General features: G+C 35.9%; 1 protein-coding gene across 3 annotated transcripts in view; it reads left to right on the forward strand.

Moving 5' to 3' along the window:
* The window catches only part of WDR17 (WD repeat domain 17), a 106,659-nt gene that overhangs the window by 72,208 nt on the left and 21,271 nt on the right, over positions 1–13,180 (forward strand). For all 3 annotated transcript variants that reach the window (XM_032869834.1, XM_032869837.1, XM_032869836.1), the window contains 7 exons: positions 1,866–2,030; positions 4,431–4,633; positions 5,610–5,759; positions 5,845–5,975; positions 6,270–6,395; positions 7,413–7,568; positions 11,586–11,650. In XM_032869834.1, coding sequence (XP_032725725.1) covers positions 1,866–2,030; positions 4,431–4,633; positions 5,610–5,759; positions 5,845–5,975; positions 6,270–6,395; positions 7,413–7,568; positions 11,586–11,650 — 996 coding nt within the window. The remainder of the gene's footprint in view (positions 1–1,865; positions 2,031–4,430; positions 4,634–5,609; positions 5,760–5,844; positions 5,976–6,269; positions 6,396–7,412; positions 7,569–11,585; positions 11,651–13,180) is intronic.

Below are 13,180 nucleotides of genomic sequence, written 5' to 3' on the forward strand. Positions count from 1 at the left end.
ATCTTTAGGGTAAATACCCAGTAGTGCAATTCCTAGGTCGTAAGGTAGTTCTATTTTCAACTTTTTGAGGAACCTCCATGCTGTTTTCCAGAGTGGCTACACCAACTTGCATTCCCACCAACAGTGTAGGAGGGTTCCCCTTTCTCCACATCCTCACCAACACCTGTCGTTTCCTGACTTGTTAATTTTAGCCATTCTGACTGGTGTCTGGTGGTATCTCACTGTGGTTTTGATTTGTATTTCCCTGATGTCTAGTGGTGTTGAGCACATTTTCATGTGTCTTTTGGCCATCTGGATGTCTTCTTTGCAGAAATGTCTGTCATGTCTTCTGCCCATTTCTTGATTGGATTATTTGTTCTTTGGGTGTTGAGTTTGCTAAGTTCTTTATAGATTTTGGATACTAACCCTTTATCTGATATGTCATTTGCAAATATCTTCTCTCATTCTGTCGTCTTTTGGTTTTGTTGACTGTTTCCTTTGCTGTGCAAAAGCTTTTAATCTTGATGAAGTCCCAATAGTTCATTTTTGCCCTTGCCTCCCTTGCCTTTGGCAGTGTGTCTAGGAAGAAGTTGCTGGGGCTGAGGTCAAAGAGGTTGCACAGACCTGTACCCCTGGGGCAAATAATACATTATATGTTAATAAAAAATAAATTAAAAACATAATTAAATTTTAGTTGGAATTGGCTGTCTCGCCCTCGACAATATAAGCACTGTGACATCAGCAACTGTGTTATCTATTTTTAGCAGTATATTCTTAGAAAACACTGTGCTGCTAACCCTCACTGTGCCTAGAGCAAAGTAGATGTTTAAAAAATACTTCTTCAATATACAAGTGGATAGAATTATCTTGTGTCTGATCAATAGAACAGTTCCACATTTTTATTTCTGTTTTATATCATTAATAAGTATTTGACCAGTTGAGATAAAAGTTAGACATTAATGCAATGTTTTGTTGGTTAACATTTATGCTTACTACCAAGTATACCTAATAAATTTTAATTTTATTTTTAAAAACCTTTTTAAAATGTTCTAATAGCAGTATCCATATTTTACATAGCCCCTTAAGTGATAAGTGAAAAATACCTTGAACTTATAAAAGTTTATTCATAAGATATCTCTGAATTTATAATTTAGATATCTTTCTGTATGTATATTCCTTGAATGTTTATTATTTAATTTTTAAGATATTATATTCATGTGTCCATATACACATAAACAAAAACATTCTCATGTATACATGTAAATATTTGTGTTATGCAAAGTATATTTTCGCACATGTAGAAACTGGCCCATTTATCAGTGGGACTTAGGCAGATGTAAAATTTATAGATTTTAGCACATTTATAGATTGGCATGCCAGTTTGCAAACTGGTGTATTTATACATATGGGCTTAAATAAATGCAAGTATAATAACCCACGTGACAAAAATCAACAGTTTGAAGTTTGCGGAAGATCATGGTAACAGTTGGGTCCAAAATGTGTAACTTCCGTATAGAGTATGGGAGCTGTTTGTATGGTTGTTAATGTTCCTCAGGGAGACTGTTCAGGCATAATTTCTATGGGTCTGCCTTAGACGTCCTGACTCCATTTGGAACAGTGTTCTGAGTATGACCATTAGGATGTCAATAGATGTAAATGGTTGCTTAGTTACTCTCACTCTCTTGAGAATAACAAACAAAGGTCATTGAAAGATCATATCCATGTATTTTATTTACAGAGAATCCCTAGTTGGAAGAGTTAAAGCATTTCAAGCTGGTGCAGCCACCAGAGACAATTGGGAAACTAGGACTGTGACTTTCTGTTATTGGTAACAAATAATATCAATATTTTTTTCATGTTTTAATGTGCAATTGATGGTGTTTCAGAGACATGATAGCCACTGGCTGTGAAGATAAAAATGTTCGTGTCTATTATGTGGCCACCAGCTCTGATCAACCACTAAAAGTATTTAGTGGACATACTGCAAAAGTGTTCCATGTTAAATGGTCTCCTCTGAGCGAGGGAATTCTTTGTAGTGGTTCTGATGATGGGTATGTATTTTTGGATTCTAATTTTTTAGTCCTTAAACTCATAAGCTTATAATCTTCTAGAAATGTATATACTTATATGATCCAGCTTATGGGTGGAAATGTTTTAAATATGTGCATATAACCAGGATGTATAAGCAGTTAACAATTACCTAATTGCATTTAACCATAGTAAATTAAATTTTGCCATGCTTATGCTATCATGCTCATGATTTCTATTTCCTTACTTGTTTTGCTTATTATGGATCCTTATTTCTATCTTATTAGCCACATAGTTAACAGAAACAAAAATTTCGGAAGAATCATTTTGGAAAGCGAAAAGAGATCAGAAACGAACAAATCTCTGTAAAATATAGAGAAGAGTTTATTTTTAGTAGTGTCCTGATATTTAATATGGAAAACAGCTGTACTCTGTTTTCATTAAGAATAGAAAACAAGAAGATGATCATGTATTTTTAGCATGAAGAGAATTTATTTAGAAATGAGAGTGATTTAACATTTTTTCCTGGGTTTGTGAAAAAGTTACTGAAATTTTGTCTCTATTTTATATTCAAACAGGATAGATTTTTGCATAGTACAGTTTGGTCCCTATTTGAATATGAGATAAATTTAGGTAAGAAAAATCTTACTTTATGCAGATAGAGATCATAGTGTATAGTAACCACAAGTTTAATATTGAATAATTAACTCTTTTCATCTTGAAATTTTGGCCTCCATCCAAATTTCCTAAGCAAATCAATTGTGGGAGTTCTGTGGGTTATCACTAGAGATGTTGCTTACAGTAAGGTTGTCGTGTCCAAGTGAATGAGTTGACTTAGAGATTGATTGTCTCTTAACACAGACCTCAGTGTCTGAATTCTACTGCTACATTTAAAAAAAAGTATAATTATCAACGATTGTCTAAGAAATATTTGTGAGAAAGATAGCAATAAGATTATTTTACTTAATTATGGTAATGAAACTTGGAAGTCTTCTGTAATTCTGGTTATTGGTCCCTTTATGTGACTATATAGGTAATATGCTATCTAGCACCTTTAAATAGCACTTATGTACAATGGGATGTATAAAGCTTTTTTACATTAAAAAAAATTTTTTTTGTTATTAATTATTTTTCTTAACATATGATATATTATTTGCCCCAGGGATACAGGTCTGTGTCTTTATGTTTGACTACAAAATATAATTATGATGTTAGTCTGATGTTTGCCTAATCTAAATTACGTCACAAAGCAAGGGCACCTGTTCTAATGAGTGTCCCTTATGATAAAGTATTTTGATTCTCCTCACTTTAACATTAGCTTACTTATAAAAACATGGTATCAACCAAAACCAATTCAGTGCTAACATAAGGTTTTAGCACAAAATTAGGGTGTGATATGCCTAGACACAGGAACCAGGATAAGGGGAAAAAGAAGGAAGTCTTTATAGAAAGCCGAAATAAATATACCTTAAAGAAGTGAAAAATACTTATATGATGTGTCTCCTTTATAGTGTAATATTATCTTTGAAGTATTAATATTTTAGCATTGTCAGGTTGATATAAATCTGTAACTAAAAATTATTATGAATTATCCAAGCAGAGTTGGAATTTGGAGGTCTTTTTTTTTTTTTTTAAGATTTTATTTATTTATTTATTTTTGGCAGACAGATCACAGGTAGGCAGAGAGGCAGGCAGAGAGAGAGAAGGGAGGAAGTAGGCTCCCTGCTGAGCAGAGAGCCCAATGCGGGGCTTGATCCTAGGACCCCGGGATCATGACCTGAGCTGAAGGCAGAGGCTTTAACCCACTGAGCCGCCCAGGCACCCATGGAATTTGGAAGTCTTAAATTGATTTTTGAGTTCAGATTTTTTTCAGTACCATTTGTATTTTGTACAGTTGGTAGATTCAAGTAATATTATGAATCCAGTTATATTTAAATTTTGTACTTGATTTTAGTGATTCCACACTGACTAACCAACTTTATTGACCAAAACATGAAGGAATAATTTACTCTTTGGTAAGAGCATAAAGATGAATTGATTTGTCAAATAATACCCAATATACATGCTTTATTTTCATGATTTACAAATAATGTGAGTGTTGTTAAATTATTGTATCCATATTATTAGTAATATTTTTTGGCTTTATCTGTTCTGATATTTCACTTTAAGAAAGAAATTTTTTAGGTCTATAAACTGAAATAGTAGATGTAGGATCAGTAGTAAAGGACTAGTTAAAGTAGGGAAAAAAATATAGCCTACTTATTTGTTTATTTTCATCTGCTATAAAGAAAAGTATTATAACATACCTTGAAACTTAAAATGCTTTTTAAATTTACTGAGAAATAATTGTGCTCCTCTAAGAATGTGTTAATACTTTAGACAAATTATAATATGTATTATAATACATGATATTCTGTTTTCAGTTCTGTTCGAATCTGGGATTATACTCAAGATGCGTGCATAAACATTCTTAGTGGCCACACTGCGCCTGTGAGGGGTTTAATGTGGAATACTGAGATTCCATATCTCCTCATATCTGGCAGCTGGGACTACACTATAAAAGTATGGGATACCCGAGAAGGAACCTGTTTGGATACTGTTTATGATCATGGTGCAGATGTATATGGTAAAGTGTTTTCATGCACTTTTAAATTTTGCTGTATTAATGAAGTTTATAATTTCTGAGAAATACAATGTTTTTAAAGAAATCTTCACTGTTTCATTTTAAAATAACATTTTTCTTATTAAAACTGTACTTGTTTATTATTGGAATATCAGAATACACAGAAGATAATCCAAAATGTCATGAGGAGTTATTTGTTTTTCTGTGTGCACACACACACATGCACACACATAATGGCTTGGATTTTTTTCCTTCCTTTACCATCACTCCTGAAGGAAGTTGTAAAACAGGAAATCAGTGATAAAGTAGGTATAACTTATCTAGCCATTCCTGTATCTCTACTCTTGGATACTTAGGACAATGTTTTGCTTTTTAACATAATAGTAAATCTGTAAATACAATTAAGGTGGGTATAGAAATCAGAGTTCTTGTCTTTTGCATGTCATTTTCATTTATAGACCCAAACCTTGATGGGCGTAAGTGGTGAATTAAGAAGGCAAAATCATTCCTTAGAGAAAGTCACCCCACTCTAGCCACTTGTGTCTGTATACTTTACCTCAGTGGCCTTTCAGTTGAGGCAGTGGGGCTGAGTGTGGAAGAAAATCCTGTTTCTGGTTATTCTAAACTGGAAGGTCCCAGTTCTCTTTCTTCTTATAATTAGAACTTCCGTCTATCCGCCATTTCCTCACAGATTACCATGACGCCATTGCTGTGACAGTTTGCTAGCTGCTAAACCAACTGAAATGGAATTTCAGCATTTTCATCCAGGACCATTAGCTAATCATTATTCAATTTTGTATTCATACATATAGAATATGCTAAATAATATATTCTTGTATCATTTCAGCCAAAATAGAAATGCTATTTCAAAACACTTCTATATAACTTCAATTCTGTAGAAGTTTTATGAGGTACACATAGGTAAATAATATTTTTCAGTGTTTACTTTTTGTTAAAATGGGTTTCTTTTTCCCATCAGGTTTAACATGTCATCCCAGCCGCCCATTCACTATGGCCTCTTGCTCCCGTGATTCAACAGTGAGACTCTGGTCATTAACACCTTTAATCACTCCTTTACTAATAAATATTCTGGCAGACAGATCTTGGGAAGAAATTATCGGGAACATCGGTATTGAAAATATGCATGTATTAGATTTTATTTTTAAATAATATCTTAAAAGCAATCCTTTCTTACTGAATTGTCTATTCTTTAGATCATGCTATAGAACAAGGCAGTCCTCCTCTACTGTGTGGTAAAGTGTCAAGAGATATTAAACACGAAATAGAGAAACTAACTGGTAATCCTCGAGCAAAAAAACTAAGATGGTTTTCAGAATGTTTATCAGTGAGTATTATAGGAGTTAAACGTGAACATTTTCCCTGTAATCAGAATGAGTCATTACAACTATTGTCGTTATCACATATTTACACTTACCATCCCAACTCAGCGGTTCCTCTGAATGTAGTTGGTTCAGAGTAAGAAAGCAAATGGAAACCAGGAACAATAAATGAGATATATTACTATTTTGTTAATTTTCCAACTTAGATATATGCTTGCCTCATATTTTTAAAGATGCAAAATTCTGTGGGGTTTCGAATGCATTATTTTCTCTTTGGTTATTCTGTATCAACCTTTCAGCCTCCAGGTGGCAGTGACAATTTGTGGAATTTAGTGGCTGTGATCAGAGGACAGGACGATAGCCTGCTTCCTCAGAACTACTGTAAAGGAATAATGCATTTGAAACATCTGATTAAGTTTCGAATGGTAAGTACAGTATGCAAGGATCATGTTCTCAAGCAGAAATTAGTTTTGCCTTTTCATTGTTGAAATACAAAAATTATTTTGAAAAATGTTTTGAATTAGAGTTAGTAGACTGAAGTAAGTGAACACTGAGGAGATAAATGTTGTAAAAATCAGTCATGAGAGTCTGAATTATTTGAGAACAGATTGAGGCAGCCATGGTATATAGGTTGAATCTCATGAATTTCTTCAAAGGTCACTTGGTACTCCTTGAAATGCTTTACCCTACTACCAGATGACCATGACATACGGCCCACTCTGACCTTAGTCTCAGAGGCCCAATAGACTGTATTCTGGGATATGTTTTGTTAAAACTGGCCATATTAGAGCTCTTAATGAATTTCATTACAAAATTATCAGTTACCTTATGCATGGAGTGATAACCAGTACCAACAAACCAGTGCAGGGACCAGAATGTGAAAATGGGTCTTATATTTGCAAGGAAATAGCATGGTTAACTTAACCATTAGAGCACGAGAACTGGGCCAGAGATGGGGATTTGAAGGTCAGATGAAACAGTAATTTTCATAAAGGAGGACTTTCTGTAGTCACAACTCCACTGGAAGATGGCAGCTCTTACCTCTTGCCAGTACAGGAGCCAGTTAGAGTGAGCCTGTTTTTTTTAAATTTTTATTCCAGATTTTTGTGTATTTTTTCCCAGTGATTACATTATCACTCACGACCTTTTGGGCCCTGCATTTCTGTATAACCACAACACGTGGTGAGTTTTAAGGGACAGTGGGATTTAGCCTCTTCCTTCCCACACCAGACACATCCACCTTTTTATCCCACACCCACACCAAAATATTATAGTAGGAGAGGTATCATATTTTATAGAGAAAAAGCACTGATTTTTTAAAATATTTAATTTCCAGTGCTACATGTTTTTAAAATACGTGCCCCTGCAATGCTTTTATAATCATCTGTTATCACCAGCTCTTGATAATTAAATTTAGAAAATTTTATTTTCTTTTTAACCAGTCTGAAGCACAAGAATTGACAATAGTCAAGATGTCTAAATTTGGTGGTGGCATTGGGGTCCCCACTAAAGAGGAAAGGCTGAAAGAAGCTGCTGACATACATTTGAGATTAGGACAACTTCAGAGATACTGTGAACTGATGGTTGAACTTGGAGAGGTAAAGTGCTAAAATCAGTGAGTTTAAGAGAGTATTCTAAGTATTGGTGAAATGCTAAATATTAAGCTTCTCTGTTTCCAGATCTGTTTGCTTCTCTGCCAGTTTGATATCAGGTGTATATCCGAGAGATACTTCTCAGAGTGAGATCCCCCAGATTAACATAAGCATTACATGGGAACGTGTTAGACAAGCATGTCCCACCCCAAACCTCCAGAATCAGAAACTCTGGGGATGTGGCCCAGTGATTTGTGCTTTTATGAGCCCTCCGCATTGTTCACATGCATGCTGAAGGTTGAGAACCACTGCCGTAGGGTAGGATCTTTGATACCCCGTAAATATCCACATTGGCTGAGTTGCACACAGTGGACTTCCCTTGCCCCTTGCTAACACTGTTTGTCATAATGAGACCCTGCTTTGGCCAGAAGAGGGTTTTCATTGAGGATTACCTAGTGAAAGATGTTTCTAAGGCACATCTTGATTGTTTTGAGGACTGATTCAACAAAACACAGTTTTCAAAAAGATTAAGATGAATCTATCCTATTAAAATTCAAGATAGTGGTTCTTTTGAAAAGTAGGTGGCAAATAAAATAGAACAAAAGGGAGAAGGAGCTTCTGTTTCTTTCTTTCTTTTTTTTTTCTTTTCAGTGTTCCAGAATTCATTGTTTATGCACCACACCCAGTGCTCCATGCAACACGTGCCTTCCTTAATACCCACCATCAGGCTCACCCAACCTCCCACCCACCCTCCCGTCCAAAACCCTCAGTGTGTTTCTCAGGGTCCACAGTCTCTCATGTTTCGTCTCCCCCTCTGATTTCCCCCAACTCCCTTCTCCTCTCCATCTCCCATGCCCTCCATGTTATTCCTTATGCTTCACAAGTAAGTGAAACCATATGATAATTGACTCTCTCTGCTTGATTTATTTCACTCTGCAAAATCTCTTCCAGTCCTGCCCATGTTGATACATCATCCTTTCTGATGGAGGCATAATGCTCCATAGTGTATATGGACCACATCTTCCTTATCCATTCGTCCGTTGAATGGTATCTTGGTTCTTTCCACAGTTTTGTGATTGTGGCCATTGCTGCTATGAACATTGGGGTACATATGGCCCTTCTTTTCACTACACTGTCTTGTTAATTTTGGCCATTCTAACTGGTGTAAGGTGGTATCTCAGTGTGGTTTTGATTTGAATCTCCCTGATGGCTAGTGATGATGAACATCTTTTCATGTGTCTGTTAGCCATTTGTATGTCTTATTTGAAGAACTGTCTGTTCATGTCTTCTGCCCATTTTTTGACATGATTATCTGTTTTGTGTGTGTTGAGTTTGAGGAGTTCTTTTATAGATCTTGGATATCAGCCCTTTGTAAGTGTCATTTGCAAATATCTTAATCCGGGTGCTGGTTACCTGAGTATATTCAGTTTGTGAATTTTACAAAATTTTGTGAAATTTATGAAGGTTTTCATTGTTCTGCGTGGCCACTGTAGTTCAAGAACAATTCTCCCACCCTCCAAAACAAAAAGAGAATGGCACGGACTCATTTCATAGTTGATCATTTTGAAAAGCTCTAAGTTAATTTTATAATCACAAAGCATGCTATTAAGTGTTCTAATAATGTAAAGTAAAACAATAAGGCTACATTAAAATATATCAAAATTAAATTTAACTCACCTTTTTATTCCCCCATCCACACACTAGAGACTAATAATGAATTACTGCTTGACCTAAAACAAAAAATGTCATTTAAAAATGCTATTGAGAAGGAAGAGGCACCTGTGTGGCTCAGTCAGTTAAGCGGTGACTCCTGATTTTTGGCTCAGGTCATGATCTCAGGGTCATGAGATCAATCCCCAGAGTCTGACTCTGTGCTGGGCGTGGAGCCTGCTTAAGATTCTCTCTCTCCCTCTTGCTCTACCTCACCCATACCCATTGTACTTGGGTATGTGTTCTCTCTCTCTTGCTTTAAAGAAATGAAAAAAAAAATTAAGGTATTGTAAACTATGAAACGTTTAGGAGCAATATAAAAATTTTACTTCTGGGGCACTGGGGTGGCTCAGTTGTTAGACCTCTGCCTTTGGCTCAGGGTCCTAGGATCGAGCCCCCTGTCGGGCTCCCTGCTCTGTGGGAAGCCTGCTTCTCCCTCTCCCACTCCCCCTGTTTGTGTTCTGTCTCTCACTGTCTCACTGTCAAATAAATGAATAAAATCTTTAAAAAAAATTTACTTCTGAAGAAATTGAGATTTGTCTTAAAAATTACCCTTTTAACAAAGCTGTATTAGAATATCTATCAAAAGTCAAGGACAAAAAGAACAAATAAATTTTGACAGGATACTAATTCTTCATCTTTCTTAGTTTTATATATGGAGATATATATATATGTATATATATATATATTTTAAGCTATATTTAATTCAAATTTAATTAAAGATACTTTAATAAAATACCTACTTCTGGAGCTTAAGAATTAATCTTCTTAATGATCCAGAACACTGCGCTTACAATCCTTGAAAAATGGGAGTGTACTTGTAATTGTTCATGGTCACCTGCTTCCATAGTTTCTGTTTCTCTGAGATTAATACTGTGAGGTTAGGAAAACATTCAATCTTTTCACCAACAAGACATGTTTGTATAGAAAACTCTTGATGATTTCAAAGTTAATTTAACCTGTATTTTAACTTCTGTCTTCCATTTGCCTCTACTCCAACAAAGGCAAATTTTCCCTCAAAGCACATTTTAGATTACTTTTTTTTAAAAAGGGTAATATGACTCAAATAATGTAGTATTAAAAATTACCTATTTTGTACACCCAAAACTTATATTATACTAAAACTATGTTAACTAACTGAAATTTAAATAAAAACTTAAAAAAAGTTTCCTATTTAAAATTTAACCTATTGGGGCGCCTGGGTGGCTCAGTGGGTTAAAGCCTCTGCCTTCAGCTCGGGTCATGGTCTCAGGGTCCTGGGATCGAGCCCCGCATCGGGTTCTCTCTGCTCAGCGGGGAGCCTGCTTCCCCCTCTCTCTCTGCCTGCCTCTCTACTTGTGATCTCTCACTGTCAAATAAATAAATAAAATCTTTAAAAAAATAATAATAAAAAAATAAATAAAATAAAATTTGACCTATTATTTTCAGGCTAATTACCAATTTTCTAGCCTTGATTTAGTAGAATTCTACTGTTTAGGAGAATCTTAATTAAAATGAAACTTGGATTCATGTTTTGATATTTCAGAATACTTTCCCTTCATTTCCCTTCTAGACTTGAGTTCAGTGAAATCTATATTTCCATATAATTGTCCACTTGTCTTAACTGAACAATGATCATATTTAATAACATCTGATTTTTAAAATATGAAGATCAGTATTATCAACTAAAAAGGAAGAAGTGACAAGAAATAAAGTTTATAAATAAACAAGGAAAGAATAAAAATAGAAATAAATGTCTTATTTGTTAAGGAGAAGTGACACTAGTAAAAATTTCAGCATGTGTTATTTTGAATATAGACTATAGACTACCATAAAACAAATTACTCTGGGGTTGTGTCAGAAGATGAGTTAGTATATTTTTCAAACTGTATACTTTAGTTACTCCTCTTCTCCTTCCCACACTCTGCCCCCTGCTCTCTAGGTTTGGTATTTCCCCTGCTATATAATACAGTTTATATATCTTACTTTATTTTAAAATGTGGTAATATTTATACTCTGTGGAATGCATCAGGTAGAATACAAAAATATTCCTGGAAATCCAAACACTCTAAAAACACACTAAAAACTCATATTATAAATGTGAATTCATTAAAAAAAAAAAAAAAGTCCATTAAAAGCACAATCAGGGTGCCTGGGGGGCTCAGTCAGTTAAGCCTCTGCCTTCCACTGAGGTCAGGATTCCAGAGTCCTGGGCTCCCTGCCCAGTGTAGGGTCTGCTTCTTCCTCTGCCCCTCCCCAGCTCTCGCTTTCAAATAAATAAATACATAAAATTTAAAATAGACAACATGTTTTTGTTCTTTTTTTCTGTTCTAGTGGGACAAAGCCTTATCTGTAGCCCCAGGGGTGTCTGTAAAATACTGGAAGAAGTTAATGCAGAGGTAAGCCGAGAGTCTGTGTCCAGATACATGTTTTGAAATATGTTAAAGTGGAAGCAGTATATAAATATGATAGTAACATTTGAGAATTTTTACTGTTATGTTGTCTTTAAAAATAGCTGAATTTTATGTCTACTATACAGTGAATTAAATGAATCACTTACAAGTCATTTTGGTGTCCTTGTATTTGACCTGACATCTGAAAAAAACAGTGGAAGGGAGATTTTCCCCTGTCAGTGGTGGAATTGACAGATCAGTAAACATACTTACTGGTGAATATATTGCTATTGAAATATAAGTGGTAAGAGTTTCTGACAGTTACCAGAAGTTCACAGAATACTTACTCTACAAATAACTTTTAGAGTCATAACTCAGAACGTCTCTCTGGACACTAATCCCTGCCATGTCCCCTCCATGAACATAAAGGAGGTACCAATGACAAAGAAGACTGTTGCGGAGATGTATTCGTCTCTCGTGGCTGCTATAACCAAGCACCATGAGCTGCTTGGCATAGAACAACAGGTGTTTAGGCTCTCACAGCCTGGAGGCTAGAGGTCCATCGTCAGGTGGCCGGAAGGATTGCCTCCTACTGAAGGCGCTGACACAGACTCAGCTCCATGCTTCTCCCCAGCTGCGGGCGTTACTGGCGACCCTTGGCAGCTGCTGGCTCGTGGGTGCGTCACTCTGACACCAGCTTTGTGTTCTCAGGGCGTTATTCCCTGTGTCTCTGTCCGCCTTTCTTTGAGGATACCAGTCATATTCGATTTCCGGTCTCCCTTAAACCGGTACAGCTCCATCTTAACTGACTACATTGGCTAAGACCGTAATTCCAAATAAAGTTCCGTTTGTAGATATCATGGCATCGTACTTCAGCATATCTTTTGGGTAGACACGTTTCAATGCATGACATAAGTCTGCTTTCTGTTCCATTCTATTCTATTCATTCAGTGAATGTTTATTTAGTTAGTCCTCAGTTTGTGCCAGTCACTGCTCTAAGCCTGTAGAGTCCTATTTAATGAGTAATTGCCTTCCTCCTGGCATTAAAAAGTTTTGATTTTTCTTTCATGGCACATGATTTAGAAGTAAATTCAACTGCAGTTCACATGTACAAATAAAAATCTGTCAGAGGATAAGCATGAAATGCAAAAGGATTAACAAACTTACCTGTCATAGGAACGTAGACTGTGCGCTAGCACCTGCTTTCCCGATGGTGAGTTCATCAGCACGCTGGCTCCAGCCCTCGCGCTGTAGGCTCCCCTTAAGAGAGGCTCCCCCTCCTCTTAAGGCTCTCCCTCTTCTTAAGTCCTAAGAATCCCCAATAATTCTCAGTTCCTGCACCCTCACTGCATAATTATGAATGTTGTTCCCTCCCACGGAAACCTTAATAAAGCCAAGTTAGTGATAATTATTTCACAAAACCATTTTGTTTCAACCTCAGCAAAAACTATTTCATTTATTTTGGGAAACCAACACCTGATATTCTCTGCTCTTTAATTCACATGTTGGCCAGAAAGTGGTCTCCCCACAACGCCC

The sequence above is a fragment of the Lontra canadensis genome, unplaced genomic scaffold (assembly GCF_010015895.1).
Source record: "Lontra canadensis isolate GAN:19392208 unplaced genomic scaffold, GSC_riverotter_1.0 scaffold39, whole genome shotgun sequence".
Classification (NCBI taxonomy): domain Eukaryota; kingdom Metazoa; phylum Chordata; class Mammalia; order Carnivora; family Mustelidae; genus Lontra; species Lontra canadensis.